Below are 21115 nucleotides of genomic sequence, written 5' to 3' on the forward strand. Positions count from 1 at the left end.
CGTTCAGGGCGAACTCTGCTCAGCTCCAGCCCCTGGACTTCTGCTACTGCTCCTACAGAGCTCCTGTTCTTGCTTTCCCTGTGTCTGGAACTGTCTGCAGCTCCACTCTGACTCTGTCTACTCTAATCCCGCCCCAGACCCAGTTTAAAAGGGCAGATTCCTCCCCTCCCAGGTCTGGGCGGACCGTGTTGCATGTTTAGGGATCCTGACCAGAGAAACCTCCCACTTGCTCTCAGACATAATATCTCTATTACTGTGGCAACCAGACCCCTGGGGTGTCACATTTGCATCAAGAATTTGTTGAAATTTCATTGAATCCATTCTTCCCTCTACCAGTAAAATATTTCCCGTGTCATTGGCTGTAACACAATCCCAAAGCATGATTCATCCACCCCTATGCTTAATGGTTGGCGAGATGTTCTTTTCCTGAAATTCTGTGCCCTTTTTTTCTCCACACATACATGTGATCATTGTGGCCAAAGATTTCTATTTTAACCTCATCGGTCCACAGAACTTATTTTCAAAATGCATCAGACTTGTTTAGATGCTCTTTTGCATACGTCTGATGCTGAATTTTATGGTGAGGATGCAGGAGAGGTTTTATTCTGATGGCTCTTCCATCAAGGCCACATTGGTGCAGGTGCAATTGTATCACAATTCCAGAGTCTGCTAAATCTTTCTGAAGGTCTTTTGCAGTCAAGTGGGGGTTATGATTTGCCTCTCTAGCATTCTTACGAGGAGCGGTCACTGAAAATTTTGCTTGGTCTCATAGACCTTATCTTGACCTCCACTATTCCTGTTAACTGCCATTTCTTAATTATATTTCAAATTGAGGAAAGGGCAATTTGAAAACGCTTTGCTATCTTCTTATAGCCTTCTCCTGCATTGTGGGGCGCCACCATTTTCAATTTCAGAGTGCTAGGCATCTGCTTAGAACAACCCATGGCTGCTGTTTGTTAGCGCTAGATTAGAGGAGGCAGGGTTTTTATAAAGCTGGGAAATTTGCATCACTTGGCCTTTCTGAATGATGATAGTGAACAAGCCATAACCCTAACAGGCTAATTAAAGTCTGAAACCTTGGTCAAAGTTATCTGAGCACACAAATCTCCGAGGGTGCCCAAACTTTTGCATTGGCCTATTTTTCCTTTTTGTAATTTTTAAAATGTAAAAAATGAAAATTTTTTTTTTTGCCTAAAATACAAAGGAAATGTGTCATCTTTAACTTTAGGATTTTAGAGGATCATTTCATCTTCAACTTGCTTAACTGTTCACAATAACAGTAATTTTGACCAGGGGTGCCCAAACTTTTACATGCCACTGTATATCCTGAGATAGGTAATGTGAGATTATCAGTTTTTCAAAACAACATAATCTTATGGTAGGCTGTAATGATATGTCTATGCTATGGGCTCTATTCATCATTTGTGCCTTTTATTTAAGTAGCTTTTTTTTCCCTTGTCTTGTGGTATTTGTTGATGATTTTGTTTGTGTGGATGGGGTGGAGATGTTAAGCCACTTTTCTTTCTTGACATTTTTTGTGCCAAATTCTTCAAAATGAAACATGTGATTCATGAATTTTTCGCTAAATAAAAAATGCTCTTTATTTTTTATCTTTAAAATGTTTTGTGGCTTTTTATTGCAAAAAGTCACATTTGACACTAAAATGTCACGTCCGCCAATCAGTGAGCTCAGAGGCGCTGAGTGGGGGTGTTCCCATGTAGACAGAATGCCCGGCTCAGAGACGCTGAGCACTGATTTGCTGACACACCGTTGACGTGACATCCGCGTCACCTGCACTTGGTAGGTGAGAGGAGTATGTCGCATATAATTTTGCTTTGATACAAAGAAATGTAGCCTTGTAGTTCCGCTATATGACAGTGTCTTCATGATGAGTCACTGATATGATTTTGCACAATGTTATTATTGTTTTGTAATTTATTCTCATTTTTTATGGTAATAGCAATCAGCTCTGTGGCACTTGGAGAAGATGGATTATTTCCATATCCGCATAACTCGATACTTAACATTAATTATTGCTATAGCTTCATTTAGACAATGTCTGCTTTTAATGTAATGCCCTTTTTTTGCTACTACGGTCAGATGTTAGGATTAAATGTAGGTTCAAACTTGGCTAAAGTATATAATACGAGTGATCTCATCTTGTTTTTCTATTATAGAAGAGAATGAGGACAAGCAGCCACTTACTAGTAAAGAAGAGGAGGAGCGGCGTATAGCTGAAATGGGACGACCTGTGCTGGGAGAACACATTAAGCTTGAAATCATTATTGAAGAATCATACGAATTCAAGGTATTTCTACATTAAAATTGTCTGCATAATATATACGGTAACATTGCCTATCATAAATAATACTCATCACTACTAGCTGAGTACATCAATAATCAGCACAATCACAGTGCCCCAAAGGTAGAGCCTAAAGAGCGTCCAAAAAAACAATATCGCCTTCACAGCACCCCCAAGAAATCATACTGTGAACAGTGTCCCTCCCTCCAGCAGATTGCCTTCTTCCATAGAGCCATAGATTTTAAAGAGGATTTTTCACTGGATTTTTTAGATTAAACTCTGTGCCTAATTTAACTGATGCAGTTCCACTGATTCTAGAACTGTTCTTCTTTTTCTTCTGTGCCCCTCCGTTCCAAAGTTATGACCTCTGGAAATAAAGATGCAAATTTTCCCTTAAGCCTACCAAGTGTATACCACAGAATGTGGGCGTTTGCTTTTTTCTCCTCTGACGCTGGCCAATCAAACATTGCCACACCCACAGGGAAGTTCTGTGATATACGCCCAGTTAGTTGAAGGGAAAGTTTGGATCTTTATTACTGGGGGGCACAACTTTGGAACAGAGGGTGACAGAAGAAAAAGAAAAACTGTTCTGGAATCACTAGAGCTGCGGCAATTGGAGGAGACACTCTCTTTAAGTGAAAAAATCCAGTGACTAGTTCTCTTTAATAAAATGTATTATTGTCTTCAGCTGCCACTAGGGGACACTCACAACAAGAAGGTTAATAAGAATGATATAAGTACAGCAGAATTTGGGGGGGAATTGCCTGCCGAATTTTGCTTGGATTTGCCTGCTCTGTTAAAAGCATAAGAGAACTCCCCTGTTTTAGGAGACTACCAAATAGTCTAGAAAGTAGACAAGTATAGTTTAGAAATTAGTAATTTTTGACAGTTCACCTAAGAGTTAAAATGAGGGAAGAGGGAAATTATAATCAATGGAAATACTAATTTTGCTACCACTGATTTACAGATTCAATATGAATGGCAATTCTCTAGGGACATGAGAAGCCGCCTCGTGACGTTCTTGTATCGCACTCTTATCTCTCTATTTTGCTCTTTGGTGCTTCCACATTTAATTTAGATTAGTCAGACTAGTATTACACCAGAGCGACTCTTGCCTTAGGCTGAATTGCTTAGTAACAGTTGTTCCTAAGGGACCATTGTATAAAGAGGATTACTAAAAATAAAAATGCATGAGCGTAAAATGCTCTAATATTTTATGTTATTCTAAGGGGACAGAGACAAAGCTCCCTGTGAACATGTCATCCTCATACACAACTATATCTATTTTTAAATTATTATGTAAGGATTTGTCTAGATGATTAAATTCTAAAAAAATCCTGTTGCTTCATGAATTCTCAAAAAGTATGTACACCCATCTACTGATGACAAAGAGGGGTCCAAAAGATGACCTCCACCATTCTGATAGCTCTGCCTCTTCCAAGATTACTGCCTTGTGTATTTATTCGAAACTTATCTATAACTTTTGCTCCCACTCATGAGGTTTCATAGATTTCCATGAGATGCTCACAATACAATTTGAGACTTAAAACAACCTACCCTCCTTCTTTGTATCCAAAAATCACACTATCTCCCAACATGAATATTATCTTCAGAGCCAAAAAGATGCAGGACAATGATCAAAGCATATATTTAGAATTTTGTCCAAATGTGTTCATAAAAGTATCTTTGTGTTACTCAAAAGCATATCACAGTTTCAGTCACCTTAGTACAAATCTGGTATAATTCATCATTTTTATTGTTCCCCTATATAAGTGCAGCCAACCAAAATGTTTTCATATAACTTTCTCTACAGGATTATGAGCTATTTTTTCTAGGTAAAGTTGCACACAGTTTTTGAAGGAACTTGGCATTGAAGTAGTTCCAAACATCTTAGAGAACTAACCACAGATCTTCTGTGAATGTATTCTTGTGCATATCCTTATGTCTCTTCATTCAATTCCAGACAAACTTGGTGATGATGAGATCAAGGCTTTGCTGAGCCCATATCATTCCAGGATTACCTGTTCTTCTTTACACTGAAGATAGTTATTAATAACATTAGGGTCATTATCCTGCTGCAGAATAAAATTGGAGCCAATTAGAATTTCATGATGGTATTGCATGTTGAATAAGTATGTGCCTGTATTTCTCAGTATTGAGGACACCAATCCTGACTAAATCCCCAGTTAAATTCGCTCCACTATTGCCAGCATACACTCATTTTTGTACAGCTCTCCAGCCCTTCTTTTACAACAAAATACTTCAAATTTTGACTCATCAGTACACAGCACCTGCTGACATTTTTCTGCACCGCAATTCCTATGTTTTCATGCGTAGTTGAGTTGCTTGGCCTTGTCTCCATGTGGTTGCAGTTCTATGAAGACCACTTTTTGCCATACTTTTCAGTAGATAAGTGTAGCTAGGTCCCTCTGGTTGCTGCCAGTTCTAAACTTATGGCACTGCTGGACATCTTCCAATTTCGTAGGGAAGTAAGGATGATATGTCTTTCATCTGGGGTGCTAAGATTCCTTGGTCCACCAATGCGTCTATGGTCCTCTACATTGCCAATTTCTTGGTGTCCTCAATGCTGAGAAATAAAGGCAAATACTTATCCATCATCGGGGAACTGTCTGATTGAGTCCAAATTTATTCTGCTGCAGGACAATGACCCTAAACATACAGCCAATGTCATTAAAAACTATCTTAAGCATAGAAAAACAAGGAATCCTGGAAGTTATGATATGGCCCCCACAGAGCCTTGTTCTTATCATCACTGAGTGTGTGCGAGATTACATGAAAAGACAGAAGGATTTGCACAAGCCTACATCCACAGAAGATCTGTGGTCAGTTGTCAAAGATGTTTGGAACAACCTCTTTGACGAGTTCTTTCAAAAACTGTGTAAGGCTATGTTCACATGTCCAGTGGTCATCAGCTAAAATGGATCCAGCAGCAATCTGTTGATAAAAAAGTTGTGCAGACACAACTTATTTGTTCCCCTGAAAAATAATTATTTCAACTGGATCAGTTTTTTTTAACATTGAAGTCTATGGAAAATGGATCCGTTAAGTAGCCATCCGTATTTTCCCATTTGAAAAGGATCCATTGTTTGCTTACTGGATCAATTTCAAATAAATGATTACTTGAAAGTTCACATGTCCTTTAATATATGTTAAATATTTATTTTTCCAATAAGTAAAATACAAATCCTTTTCAAATGGGAGAAAAACAGATGGCTAATTAACGGATCCATTTTCCATGGACTTCAGTGATAAAAAAACGGATCCAGTTGAAATCAGTTTTTTTCAGGTGGACAAAAAGCTTGTGTCTGCACGACTTTTTTTGGCAACAGATTGCTGCTGGATCTGTTCTAAAGGATGATTACTGGACATGTGGACATAACCTAAGGCTATATGCCCACGATGCAGAAATGAAGCGGAAAAATTTCCGCTTCATTTCTGTATGTCCTTGCCCGGAAAAATGTGTGCGGAATTTGACGCGCGTTTTCCGCGCGTTTTTGAAGCGTTTTGGACATGCAGAATTGCCTTGCGTTTTTCTAATGCATTGAGAAGGCAATTCCGCATGTGTAAACTCACAAATAATGGACATGCTGCGGAATTTTCCCCGCATCAAAAACGCTGCGGAAAATTCTGCAGCATGGGCATTGAAATTGCGGATTGACATTGGGGACCATGGGGTACGGATTACCAAGCTTTTACGCTGCACAAATTCCGCAGCAAAAACGCTTGAAAAATGCATCGTGGGCACGGACCCTATGGGTACTTAGAAAAACTCATCCTTTGATGCTGTTTTGAGGGCAAAGTGTGGTCACCTCAAATATTGAGTTATATTTCTCTTTTGTTCATTCACTTTGCATTTTGTTAATTGCTAAAAGCAATTAACTATTAACACTTTTACTTTTGAAGGCAACAGCATTTTTTCTATGCCTGTCTAAAACTTTTTGCACAGGACTCTAAATTTTTGTGTTCTCTTCCCTATCACTGTCAGCAGTTTTGACTGTGACAGACCCCAATATAAGTCATTGATGTCCTCCATGCGTCAGATCTGGCTCTCCTCATTTTAGTTTCTCTGCTTTTATGATGGAACAGAGAAACAGAATTGACGATTCAGATTTGAGCAAAAATATTATGTTAGAATTATCAAAAGTAGCCCTTTTGCCTTGCAGGAAAGTAGCGGGAAGCTCAGCCTCTCAGTACGGCCACTTCTCCTTAATTAACTTATTGCCTGAACTGATTAAACACTTCTAAATGAACATTAAATATGACAGGAGTTGTGGTCCTGTCTATACATCAGCTAGTTCCAACCTCAGGATGGAGGGAAATGAAGATAGAACTGAGTGCGTCTATCTATAAACGGACTGTTATCTGTCAGTACATAAATATATGATATTACAATACTAATATATTATTGTACAATGGGATATTATACAAATGGCTAATTTCAGTTGTATATATTGCCCCTATAACCCGAGAACGATCAGAAGGCACATATTGTATGGCAGTCATGTACACGTCACTCCTGCGTGTGTTATACAGAGTGAGGCACCAGACAGATACAAGAATGATAGATAATCCGTAACCTTTACTAAAGTCACCAAGGAGAACGAAAAATCAATTGAGCAATAATTGCATCGTAACCTTGGTCGTTTTTTCTGGGCTTTTATTTTTTTTGCTAACTATGACAATAAGGAGAAGATGGAAAGGGCTATAATTTTCAGCTTCGTATAGTTGTATATGTTTCCACATATAGCGGCACAAAACCATAGTATTGATTCATGTAAGTGCATTTTCTTAATGAAATAAATACATTTGTAGTTTTGATTGTCAGTAAATACACCGAGGATAAAAATATGTGATGGAGAAAGAAAACCTGCTTTCTGATGTCTCAGTAAAATAATGAAGTAACCAAACCAAATTTTTAATGAGAACCTGTCACAACTCCTGACATGACTGCTTTAGTAAATACGTGTATTCCCCCCATGTAATAACAAAGTTGGAGCATCTTCTCTCTGAAATCTACCGTGTAAAGTTCCTTTTTTATCCCTATCCGAAGTTTATAAGTAAAATGACTGTTGGGTACAGTCTACTGGGGCGGGTTTTTATCTCCCTGGCCTAAGCTTAAAGAGAACCTGTCATTGGGCAAGGACCTCTTGTCTCCTCTGATTGGTCCCTGGCCGGCTTTCCCCTTCATCCCCTCTCAGTCTTAGAGATTAGGACAGGAAGAAACTATTCGGGGCTGTAATCATGCGGCCAGGCTCTGATTCATGTTCCTTGTAGTTTGGGCAGTGCAAATCTAATGACAGGTTCCCTTTAAAGAATAATTTCTCTAGCTGGGCAGCACGGTGGCTCAATGGTTAGCACTGTTGCTTTGCGCCCCTGGGGTCCTGGATTCAAATTCCACCAAGGACATCTGCAGTGTTTATGTTCTCTATGTGTTTTTGTGGGTTTCCAAAGACATACTGATAGGGAATTTAAATTTTGAGCTCCAATGGGGACAGCGATGACGATGTCTGTAAAGCGCTGTAGAATATGATGGCACTATATAAATAAGCATAATAAATATTATAAAAAATAATAGTTATGAGTTAAAAATATCCAGAAGTGGAATTTTAAATAATTTGAGTTTTATATAATTTAGAAGGGTATTGAGCCTTTTATATACCTATACCAGCTATTAAAGGGAATCTGTTAGCTGATTTTTTAGTACAATACTAATGACATCCTGAAATAGGACTTGGGCAGCCCTTTAAAAATATGTAACTTTTATTGCTCTAGCTTCTCCGGTTTTCTTGCTGTAAGCAAGGAAGACTTTACCACCGTGTGCCTGCTTTCAAGCATATGTAAATCCATATTGATTATACTCTGCTCCCCACACCCATAATCCTACCCACTCCTCTGCTCCATTGTCAGTGATAGTAAAAATCCGCCCATCCGCAGGCAGTTGTCTGTCACTCTCCTGTACACCTGCAGATACAGCCGCTCTGACCCAGCACCTACGGCACAGCAGCGATCCCCTGCACATCCCTGTCCTCTGTGTGGACCGTACATGTGTCCCCCCCATACGCTGTGTGGTACCAGCAGCCATACAGACTCCTGCAGATTCCGGCTCTGGAACATAGTGTCACAGGCTGAGAGGGCGATGCCCCTGATTGGCTGAGCAGTGTGACTGGCAGCTTGCCCGTGTAATAGCAGTGGGTGTTGTATGTTACAGCTGACAGTGGGTGGTTGTTGCCTCGCTTGCCTCATGTGTGGCGACAACCGCCGGAGACAAGTGAGGCGACAACCAGCTGAAGATTGCTGTAACATACAACACGCACTGCTGTTACACGAGCCAGCTGTCAATCACACTGTGACACTGGCGGGGCGGGACTTCCTCTGATCAGCTGATCCATAGTTCTGTTCCAGAGTCAGTAGTTGCAGGAGTCTATATGGCTGTGTGACACCCCAGGGGTCTGGTTGTCACAGTGATAGAGATATTACGTCTGAGAGCAGGTGGGAGGTCCTTTGGTCAGGGATCCTGTGCGTGCCACACCTCCTGCCCAGTCTTGGGAGGGGAAGGACTTCCCCTATATAAACCTGGGGCTGAGGCAGGGGAGAGAGTTCTGAGAGGAGAAGACAGGGAGCAGAGCTGCTCTATGGGCTCTGCTCCACAGGCAGGCCCTGTCCAGGGGCCTGAGCCTGGAGTCCAGGAAGAGTAGAGACAAGAGCAGCATAGGAAGCAGCAGAGTCACAAGGAGTCAGGGGCTGGCAGCTAAAGAGCTCGCCCTGACTAAGAAGATTCTTTACCGGACCCGGAGTCCGAGGCTGTGGGGACTAACTTCTACCCAGCAGCAGAATCCGTCAGGCAGGGGATTTCAGGTCCCCTGGCCCAGAAGCCCGAAGGCCCGGTCACACGCGTGGGACCAGCACCGCCATCGTGGAGCGGAAGCCATTAGAAGGCCCCGAGTCACCGGCCATACGGGTGAGCACCACACGGTACACTCAGGGACGTGGGCTACTTACATCAGCTTCTAGCAAGGTAGCCAGAAGAGTACAGTCAGCTTGGGAGGCCTACAACTACGCCTGGCCAGGGGAGATCCCATCTGCTCAAGGACTGACCAGGCCCCGTTCGCTAGCAAGTACTCCGGGAGGGTCTATCGTTGTTACCAGTAAAGACCCTGAACGCTACCATACCGTCTCTGAGTGGTTCCTGCTACCCCCATCATCCACGTCGGCTGCCCTGAGGCCATACCCCTCCCGTTGGGGGTTATACTATCACGCTGCACCATCCTTCCACCGGCCTCAGCGGTCTGCCCTGCAGCAGCAGCCCCCTGGCTGCATTCAACGGGTGGCGTAGTCATCAACCATTTTCTACCGCTAACAGACTGCCGTCCAGTTTGACTCCCTGGGCACGGACCGGGTCACCGCCACGAGACTACAACCCTAAACAGATCCGGCTCCGGGTAAGCTCCCGCGTGCGCAACGCAGCGCGACACAGGCCCAGGGGCGCGTCAACTTTGGCGTAGTCGGCAGGATCACGTGCCCGCAACCACCGGGTACTGCGTGCCTGAAAAGCAAAGACTGTTCAAACTTACCAGTGGTGAAGATTCCCGCCATCGGTGAAGATTCCCGCCATCCGGCGCCATCTTCAGCCTTCTTCCCGCCATCGGTGAAGTTTCCCGCCATCCGGCGCCATCTTCAGCCTTCTTCCCGCCATCCGTGGAGTTTTCCCGCCATTGGACGCCATCTTGAGGACGCCGCGCGGGAAGAAGAGGGGCGTGGACTCCGAAAGCGCGCGAGAACGGAAGCCCCGCCTCACGTCCGGACGTTGCGTAAGGTCCTGGAAGGAGCCCAGCAGACGCCGACGTCACAGGAGCGCGACGCCAGGTCCTCTACCCCGACGATTGACTGCGGAGCCGCGGCCTACGGAAGAGGATCTCCGGAAGGTAGGCCACGGTCCACTAGGGGGGAGGAGGACACCAGGAACGGACAGCAAGATGGCGGACCGGCAGCAGACTAAGCTGCCCAGCATCGGCAGTGCCCCAGTCGTCGCCGGCCCCGACCAGCGCCGGGAGAAGACGCGTGACGCAGGAGCGGTCGCGGGAGCAGGTAAGAGGAGTCTCCCTGTCCCGGACGCTGCCAGCGTCAGCCTGCTCCCGGGCCCCCTGGTGGAGCCGCCGATTCCGGGCGCTGCAGACACCGACCTGCTCCAGCCCCCGCAACAAGCCCTGCGGCCAAGCCCTCCAGCCCTGGGCACTACCACCACCAGCCCGCGCCCAGGCCCAAAGTTGCACCCTCTGACCCCGGGCGTCATCAACGGCGACCGTCTCCACGCCTGGTCGCAAGGCCTGAACTCCCCAGGTGCAAAAGGACTGTACGCCCTCCACGTTAACCAAGGAGGAGCTGCAGTACTACCAATACGAGGAAATCCAAGAGGACCCGGACGGGTCTGAAGCCTACACACAAGAAGGAGCAGGAGGATGCCGTTACTGAAGTACGGTAAAGTGGAACTGTACATAGTTACCCATAGGGGTACTTGTGTTGCTAATTAAAATATGGTCCCCGTTGGGACAAGTGTGAACTGTTCCCGTGTGTCCCCTATCCTTAACCAGGCTGAGGACTGTGAGCAGCCATCCCATCTCCCCACAGGCTGAGGACTGTGAGCAGCCAATCCTTATCCCCACTGGCCGAGGACTGAGAGCGGCCATATCTTGTAAATATTATGTGTTTCCAGTTATTTATAGGAGTCCTTGGTGGATTTACCAGGAATCCTTTGTACAGTTAGTGGAGCGTAACCCAGGATGGACTAAAAGACTGTTAAGGACTCGGGGTAGGACAGACCCCTACCTGGTTACGTCTCCCTGTTTTGGTGAAATGGACACCTTTGCTTTTCTTCAAAGACTGCACCCGGTTGCGGACATCCGTGACCATCTTATTGTGTTTCCTTATTGTATTTTATTGTTCTTTGATATACCTTGTTATATTTTTCTAAAAAGTGTTTAGTCCCGGAGTACTAAATTTCACTAGGGGGGAGTGTGACACCCCAGGGGTCTGGTTGTCACAGTGATAGAGATATTACGTCTGAGAGCAGGTGGGAGGTCCTTTGGTCAGGGATCCTGTGCATGCCACACCTCCTGCCCAGTCTTGGGAGGGGAAGGACTTCCCCTATATAAACCTGGGGCTGAGGCAGGGGAGAGAGTTCTGAGAGGAGAAGACAGGGAGCAGAGCTGCTCTATGGGCTCTGCTCCACAGGCAGGCCCTGTCCAGGGGCCTGAGCCTGGAGTCCAGGAAGAGTAGAGACAAGAGCAGCATAGGAAGCAGCAGAGTCACAAGGAGTCAGGGGCTGGCAGCTAAAGAGCTCGCCCTGACTAAGAAGATTCTTTACCGGACCCGGAGTCCGAGGCTGTGGGGACTAACTTCTACCCAGCAGCAGAATCCGTCAGGCAGGGGATTTCAGGTCCCCTGGCCCAGAAGCCCGAAGGCCCGGTCACACACGTGGGACCAGCACCGCCATCGTGGAGCGGAAGCCATTAGAAGGCCCCGAGTCACCGGCCATACGGGTGAGCACCACACGGTACACTCAGGGACGTGGGCTACTTACATCAGCTTCTAGCAAGGTAGCCAGAAGAGTACAGTCAGCTTGGGAGGCCTACAACTACGCCTGGCCAGGGGAGATCCCATCTGCTCAAGGACTGACCAGGCCCCGTTCGCTAGCAAGTACTCCGGGAGGGTCTATCGTTGTTACCAGTAAAGACCCTGAACGCTACCATACCGTCTCTGAGTGGTTCCTGCTACCCCCATCATCCACGTCGGCTGCCCTGAGGCCATACCCCTCCCGTTGGGGGTTATACTATCACGCTGCACCATCCTTCCACCGGCCTCAGCGGTCTGCCCTGCAGCAGCAGCCCCCTGGCTGCATTCAACGGGTGGCGTAGTCATCAACCATTTTCTACCGCTAACAGACTGCCGTCCAGTTTGACTCCCTGGGCACGGACCGGGTCACCGCCACGAGACTACAACCCTAAACAGATCCGGCTCCGGGTAAGCTCCCGCGTGCGCAACGCAGCGCGACACAGGCCCAGGGGCGCGTCAGCTGCAGGTACCACACAGTGTATGGGGGGACACATGGATGGTACCATTGTACAGGGGACAGCACTGTGCAGGGGATCGCTGCTGTTCAATAGGTGCCCTTGTCAGAGCCGCTGTATCTGCAGGTGTACAGGAGAATAGCAGACAGCTACTGCAATAAAACTTACATATTCTGAAAGGGCTGCCCAAACCCCATTTCAGGATACCCTTAGTATCGTACTAAAAAATCACCTGACAGATTCCCTTTAAAGAGATTTCATCACCAGGTTTTTGCTACCCCATCTGAGAGCAGTATGATGTAGAGGTAGAGTGGCTAATTCAAGCGATGTGTCACTTACTCGGCTGCTTGCTGCACTTTTGATAAAATCACTGTTTTATCTGCTGCAGATCTGCCAGTGCTCTGAATGCTGAACTCTGTGTAACCCCACCCCCACCCCTGATTGGCTGCTTTCTGTGTACACTGTGCAAGTGGCCAATCGGTGGTGGAGGATGTGTTACACAGCGATCATGAATATGGAGGGCTATATGAGCTCTGTATAACCATGCCCGTCACTTATTGGCAGCTCTCTGTCTATGCACATCAAACAGTGATGTAGGTGGGACTGTACAGAACTCAGCATTCAGAGATCTGCAGCACATAATTTTTTTTTCAGAACTGCAGTTATAAGTGACATCACTGGAATCAGGGTCTCTGCCTTTAGCTCATACTACTCTCAGATGGGGTAACAAAAACTTGGTGACAGATTCACTTTTATGAAAAGTTAGGACCAGAAACTAAAACCAGCTGCAGATGAGCGTACCAAAAATTGGCTGAGTTTCATCCAGAACACTCAGATGATTTTCATCTAATTTTCATCTGATTTTTATCCATGTGACATCTGTTAACCTGTTTTTTATGTCCATATGAGATCTGTGTGATGTCTGTGTGCAATCCATTTTCATACACTTACAAAAAAAATGTACATGATCAAATACAGTTTCCTAGCTTTAGAATAGAAATGTATCCATAAAAATGTTCTATGTGGGATCCTTTTTTTTTTGTGCACCTATTGAATGGGTGAGTCTCATCCAAGGCTCAGAAGAGAATAGTACATGCTGAGATTTTTTTTTTTCGCAGACAGTTGGACTGAGAAAAACCATTCATCTAAACAGCCCTATAGAATAACATGGGTCATTGTGCTGTCTGTGTGCGATCTGACCAAAAATCAGACAGCACACGGACAATGTACAGTATAAGTTCGTCTGTATGAGCCCTTAGGTTGAAGATTTTTCTTTTTGTAAAGTCTCTATATTTTCAAGTTATACCTTCATACATTTTTTTCCAGCTTTTCTACACACTAAAAAGCAATTTTCAGGCATTTTTTTTCTTATGAAGTCATATAGGGAAGTGTTAGGGGGAGCGGTTGCAGACAACTTTATTTAATGGAACGCAACCAACCCCGGGGTCCGCGATGCAGCCTAGAGGACTGCTGCCGAATATTTCCCGGGTGGAAAGGCAAACGACAACTAAATGATAAACCCCTCCGTGTTAACTTCACACCGGACAGGGTATAGCGGTACGCTCTATCTCTGTTTACTGCACGGAGGAGAGAGCAACCGGCGACGCACCTAACAATAATCTTCTCCCTTCGTGTTAACGCACACGGAAGGGTAAGACGGTACGCACAATCTCCAAGAACCGCATGGAGACGTGCGTCCGTGGGAACAGCAGTAGCCCTGTCTTTGATACAGGCGCTACGCTATGGGGATTGGCGCTAAAGCGGTTCACACAATCTCCAAGAACCGCAGGGAGACGTGCGTCCGTGGGAACAGCAGTAGCCCTGTCTTTGATACAGGCGCTACGCTATGGGGATTGGCGCTAAAGCGGTTCACACAATCTCCAAGAACCGCAGGGAGACGTGTGACCGGACTATGAGCAGTAGCCCCGTCTTCGGTACAGGCGCTACGCTATAGGAGACGGCGCTGGCTTGCGGGTGATTCCCGCCGGGTATTCGAGCACTCAGCCGGCGTGCTACCGGACTGAGCAAACCCGCTCTATTAAACTCACAGGCGGCTCAGGGTGTAAGGGCGAACCCCCTGGTTAGAGCCAGTCAGCGAAGCGAAGCTACCTGCCTCTATGAAGCTAACCTGCCTAGCGGAAACTATGGCTCTTTGAGCCCGGAGTCAGCGTGCACACCACAAACAGCTAGCTCAAATGATCTGAGCGCACCGCCATGTTTGTGGGCGGGCCTTTTAAAGACTAAGCCCTGCCCAGCGACGCGCTATTGGTGACGTTACTCGTGGACCAATCAGGGAGTGCCAAGTCACCGAGTCAGGTGGGTGCCAACCCACCAATCATGATCCGCCAGGTCACGGACATGCTCAGTGCGGCGAATCCTGGAATTAGACTCCACGAGCCCTGTCTCCCTCTGCAGCCTATGCTTAACACTGCTAGGCACAAATGCCTGGGAGACAATCTGCAGGGCTCGTGGAACAGCTAGGCATTGGGGCTGACAACAATGCTGAGCAGCATCAGCCCCAGCTGGCCTGGAATGAGAGACCACAGAAGGTCTTGGACCCATTTCAAATCCAGCCCCAGACCAATGCCTTACAGGAAGTTTATGGGAAAAAGCAGAAAAAAACAGCATACATGCTTCATTTTGAAAAAAATGCCACTGACCCAAAATATGCCACTGCGGTGCCACCAAACATAAGCAGATTGCTTGTAGTGCATTTTTTATTGCAATAATAGACTTCAGAGCTATGTGGCGATGCAAAAATAAATCTATTTAATAAAGCTTGTAGATTGCAGGAACCTCACTCCTAATGTAACTGTTTAAACTGTCTTACCTTGCACTGAATTTATTGTCTGTACATGTCACTGCTTAATTGTAAAGTGCTGCGGAATATGTTGGTGCTATATAAATAAAAATTATTATTATAAAGCTTAAAAAGCCATAAAAATGTTCTATTTTTTTCAAAAAAATGCTGTATGTGAGCCCAACCTTAAAGGGGTTTAAACAATTGATGACCTATGTGTAGAATAGTTCATCATTAATGCATTAGTAGTTGCATGACACCCATGCCCCAGCAGTTGAATAAGAGATAATGTGAGGGCAAAACTTAGCAGCCCTGCACATTGTTCAGTGGCAACAGCCGGGTATTGCATCTTATCTCCTATTCAGTTAAATAGAAGATGCCACACAGTACCTGGCAGTGACCTTGACTACTAATCAATGTAAGAGGCTGTCGTGCTCCGCTCTGTGCATTGCTTACATGGGGCTACTGCATGTAGGCGTGTGACCTAGGATACTACCTAGATATAGATAGATGTAGGGTAACTATATACAGTACAGACCAAAAGTTTGGACACACCTCATTTAAAGATTTTTCTGTATTTTCATGACTATGAAAATTGTACATTCACACTGAAGGCATCAAAACTATCAATTAACACATGTGGAATTATATACTTAACAAAAAAGTGTGAAACAACTGAAAATGTCTTAGGCTATGTGCCCACGATGCAGAAATGAAGCAGAAAATTTCTGCAGCATTTCTGCATCTCCCTGGCAAAAAAAACGCATGCAGATTGTGCATGCGGTTTTCCTGCAGAATACATGCGGATTCACATGCGTACCCACATGCGTTAACGCATGTGTTTACGCATGTGGACTGACAAGCACTTTCCAGGCGATAGCATCACTTGGAAAATGCTTGACAACTAGGTCACACTATATAAATCCATGCAAACAGCATGGATTTATACAGTGTGACCGTAAAAATAAAAAAAAATAAAGCTATACTTACCTCCGATGCCCCGCCGCATGTGCTGCAGCGCTTGTCCTGGCTTCTTCCGGGTTGCCGGCATCTCGCGAGACAGCCTGCGGTCACATGACCGCGACGTCATCTCAGGTCCTGGAAGGAGAAGCGCTGCAGGGGCCGCCGGACAGGTGAATATAAGCTTTATTTATTATTTTTTTTTTTTTTTTACAGGTACAGTGGTACCCAGGTCTGGATGAGAGTCTTCTCTCCTCCAGAACTGGGTACCATCCCCACATAGAGACGCATAGAATCCGCTTGCACAAATGTACAGACGCGGTTTCTATGCGTCTCAATGCAAGTCAATGGCGGCGCTTCCGCAAAATTAATGAACATGCTGCGGATGTATGAGCGCTGCAGAAACGCTGCGGAAAAATCCGCAGCATGTGCATTGACATTGCGGAATGCCATTGGGGACCATGGGGTGCGGATTACCATGCGTTTTCGATGCGCTTTATTCCGCAGCATAAACGCAAGAAAAACACATCGTGTGCATGCAGCCTTATATTCTAGGTTCTTCAAAGTAGCCACCTTTTGCTTTGATGACTGCTTTGCACACTCTTGGCATTCTCTTGATGAGCTTCAAGAGGTTAATTGAGAATGACATAACGAAGGGATTGCCCACACCTGTCCATGAAATAGCCTTGGAGTAAATTGTCCAATGACTTTTGGTCCCTTTAAAAACAGTGTGGCACATGTTAAGGAGCTGAAACTCCTAAACTCTTCATCCAATTTTGATGTGGATACCCTCAAATGAAAGCTGAAAGTCTGAACTTCAACTGCATCTGAATTGTTTTGTTTAAAATTCATTGTGGTAATGTCTAGAACCAAAATTAGAAAAATGTTGTCTCTGTCCAAATATATATGGACCTAACTGTATATACTGTGATTTTAGTCTTATTTCGGATTTTGCTTCCCTCCCCGCATTAATGGCTCCACTTGTATAGCTCTGCATGCCGTCTACTTTATTTTCCAGTCTAATGTAATTTCATTAGAAAACATGGTCAAGTAAATCCTTTACTGTCCAAAGGTATTGATTATATATTAAAAGTGAACAACTGCCGAGAGTGTGTCATTGACATGTCTTTGCGTAAAATAGTTTAGCTATTAAATCTTTCATGACAGTGTATTAATAATTCATGGTTTTATGTGGCGTGTATTCTGGAAGCCGTGCAATCTATATACATTTTAATTACCAAAAGTCACGTGACTACCACTGCTCGAAACGTTAAAGGCTCCAAGAGACTGGAGTGAACTGTTAAGGAGAAATCAAAGTAAAACATGAATGTTTAAAGGGAACCTATTGTGGAGAAAAGCCTATTTTACATTAGATGATCTTACAGATGCCCCATTACTTAGAAGATTAGGAATTGGCTGCACCCACACAATCTCCACCGAGCATACTGGGAAGAGCTGGCCCTAGGTTCCGTCTGGATCATTGGTGGGCATTTCTGTATTTGAAGATGCTGATTTAGTAAGACTGTGCTCATAGTGGTGTCATCTTCTTAAAGGGAAACTCACGTTGAACATGCAGTTTTATAGACAGGCAGCATGTTATAGAGCTGAACAGAATGATATATAGGTTTGTGGAATAAGATTCAGTATAACTTACGGTACATCTTATTCAATGAATTCCCTTCTCATTCTATTATTAGGAGTCCAGTAGGCGGTCCTACTCATGGATTAACTATCTTTGTATGCGCACTTATTCAAAGAAGGCTGTCAATCACGAAGTAGAACTGCTTAATAAAACACTTACTGGGGTTGTCCACTACTTGAAGAACACCTTCTTAAATGCAACAAGGCCATATGTAGAATAACAGCACAATATACTGCCGATTCAACGTTGGTGCCGTTCCAGCTGGTGCTCTTGTAACATTGCCATGTCACATGAGTGCTGCAGGCTTTTTAGCAGGTTGCTGATCAAATACTTCCCTTGGGTGAAACTTGGATTTCTAAGGGACGTATGAGCGCTGCAGCCCATCAGTGCCTGCTGGTAGGCTGCAGCACTCACAAGACATAACTATATCTAGCGAGCACCAGCAGGCACAGTGCCGACATCATTGTAACTTTACTGGTCCAACAGGTGATTATATGGTGGTTTTATGTTTTGCCTCCAAAAAAAGCTATTTACCTGCAGATATAGAGGTAATCTGCAGGTAAGTAGTGTTGAAACCATGTTTGTCAGGTTTACTAGAAGCTCAGCTAGAGATAGAAAATGAAGTTATATTCAGCCTGTAGCCGCTTATTTACAGTCATCAGGGTGGTGCAGAGAAGAGTTGCAGTCACCACTCAGTGAACAGTGAGCACACTGTAGTCACTCCACATCACATTGATTGACAGCCTGTGTATGTGCAGAGCCGACTGATGGCCAAGGAGGGATTACATAATGCTCACTGTATAATGAGCGGTGACTATAGCCACTGCCTACACCGCTCTGATGACTAGAAGAGAGCAGCTGCAGGGAGAATAAAACTTAATTTTCTCCCTGTATCTGCAGGTAGAATAAAACTTAATTTTCTCCCTGTAGCTGCACTTCCACTTAGCCTGCCAGGAATGATTTAAATGCTATTTACCTGCAGATTACCAATATGCCTGCAGGTGGAGGTGATAGGTTCACTTTAAGAAGGGGTTGGCCAAATAATAGTAATGGACAAGTGCTTTAAGCTTAGAAAGAGCAGAGGTTTAAATAATGACAAGTTATACTAAATCTTCTCCAACGAAACTATTGATTAATTTTCTCAGGCCTTCTTTATATATAACATGCTGCCAGCAGATTAAATTGTGTGTTCAGCTCCATATCGAATCCTGACTATTTTTAACAAGAACAGTTCAGCAGACTACACTTTTATTGGCAATGAAAATCCCATGTGCGAATAGAACATTAGGGGGATATAATGTCTGCATGGATCACTAGAACTATTATTTTCACAGAGTGTATACAGTTATATGAAAAAGTTTGGGCACCCCTATTAATCTTAAGCTTAATGTTTTATAAAAATTGGTGTTTTTGCAAGAGCTATTTCAGTTTGATATATGTAATAACTGTTGGACACAGTAATGTTTCTGCCTTGAAATGAGGTTTATTGTACTAACAGAAAATGTGCAACCTGCATTCAAACAAAATTTGACAGGTGCATAAGTATGGGCACCCTTATCATTTTCTTGTTTTAAATACTCCTACCTACTTTTTACTGACTTACTAAAGCACTTTTTTTTGGTTTTGTAACCTCATTGAGCTTTGAACTTCACTCATTAAGTCCATGCCTCAGAGACTGCAAGCTGTTATTAAAGCCAGAGGTGATGCAACAAAATACTATTGATGTATTGGAATGTTCTTTTGTGTGTTTGTTTTTCATGATTCCATAATTTTTTCCTCAGAATTGAGTGATTCCATAATTTTTTCCCTCTGCTTGGTCTGAAAAAAATGACCCTTACTGAGTACCACATTGTTAATCTTGATTTCTTTTAGTGTTTCTTAAAGCCATAAAGTTGCCATTTGAAATGACTTTAGTTTTGTGCCATGTCTGTGATCTGCTTTTTTTCAACAACATTAAACAACTTAATGAGCATCCTCCGAGTCCAGTGATTCCATAATTTTTGTCAGGGGTTGTACAATACACTTGCATGTTAATTTCAGACTCTCAACCTAATAATTAAAATAATTAGAGGAACTTATACAATATATCTTATTTAAACTGAGTATCTCCTCAATTATCACTGGTGCACTGATTCTGGAACAGTTTTTCTTTTTCTTCTGAACCCCTCTGTTCCAAAGTTTTTCCCACCCCCACCACACCCATTACTTATCTTGTTATTTTTCACTTCAATTAACTGGGCGTGTATCAAAGAATGTCTCAGTGTGCGTGGCCATGTTTTGATTGGCCAGCATCAGAGGAGAAAAAGCAAACGCCCACAAAGAACTTCAATGGTACATACCCAGTTGATTGATTGAAAACTTTAAACCCTTTTTACCGATAGGGGTATAACTTTGGAACGGAAGGGTACAGAATAAAAAGAAAAACTGTTCCAGAATCAGTGGAGCAGCTGCAACTCGATGAGCTACTCCGACTTAATAAAAAAATCCAAGAAAATTCCTCTTTAAGCTAAAGTAAGGAAAAGAACAGAATACATGGAATTCATTCACGAGCCTGGTTCTCTTTCCATGTTTTGTCTCAGCACCTTTTTCATCAGTACTTGAGACAGAACAGCGCTGCTCACTATCAAATCTAAGCAACTCTAAAACGTGACCCAGAAATCATTCTGAACACAAAGAAGTTAATAAATATTAATACCTGTTGAAGGTTTAGATGTTACTAGGCGTCAGGACTGGTATATAAATGTAATGCAACAGTAACATAATTTAGCTTTTCAGTGCTTGATCAGTGATAAGTAAGGTTGAGCCCGGGCAGACACTTGATCTACTCATCTGCTGCTGGAGACGTTCTTAATAATATTTATTGAACTCAGAATTGGCAAAAGTGTTTTATATGCTAATCAAATCAGTAGTAAAGTGAACAAAAATAAAAACCTAATCATCATTAATTATAGCCAAACAGGCTATGGTATTCTTTGGCCACAATATAATGCTGTTATTTGAACACTGTATGGCACTATTATGTAGAGTAACTATATGGAAGTATCATGTAAGAACTTTATGATAATATTGCCATTGTTTGCCATTATTCCTGGGTTAACCAGTGGTTAGATTATTTGGTTAGTATTCAGAAAACATAACTTTTTGTCATCCTTTTTTTCACAAAGAGATGGTAGAAAGCCTTCTTCAGGTCTTAAAGGGAAACTGTCATCAGAAAAAGTTTTTGTTGAATTCAGGTTTTTGTGTTGAATGTATTTATTAAAATACTTTAAATATCATTGTCATTTTTTTGCATATTACAATCTGTATTAAAAATAAAAAATCTTTCA

The 21115-nt window shown here is 43.7% G+C and overlaps 1 protein-coding gene across 3 annotated transcripts in view; it reads left to right on the plus strand.

Annotated features, from left to right (window-relative positions):
- Positions 1-21115, plus strand: part of SLC8A1 (solute carrier family 8 member A1) — a 798808-nt gene that overhangs the window by 366146 nt on the left and 411547 nt on the right. For all 3 annotated transcript variants that reach the window (XR_012318097.1, XM_073672538.1, XM_073672539.1), the window contains exon 5: positions 2178-2308. Coding sequence is in view for 2 of the 3 variants with exons in the window: in XM_073672538.1 (XP_073528639.1) it covers positions 2178-2308 (131 nt within the window). In the remaining variant the exon portion in view is untranslated. The remainder of the gene's footprint in view (positions 1-2177; positions 2309-21115) is intronic.

Source organism: Phyllobates terribilis, unplaced genomic scaffold, assembly GCF_046119375.1.
Source record: "Phyllobates terribilis strain yellow unplaced genomic scaffold, ASM4611937v1 Scaffold_3__8_contigs__length_932513732, whole genome shotgun sequence".
Classification (NCBI taxonomy): Eukaryota; Metazoa; Chordata; class Amphibia; order Anura; family Dendrobatidae; genus Phyllobates; species Phyllobates terribilis.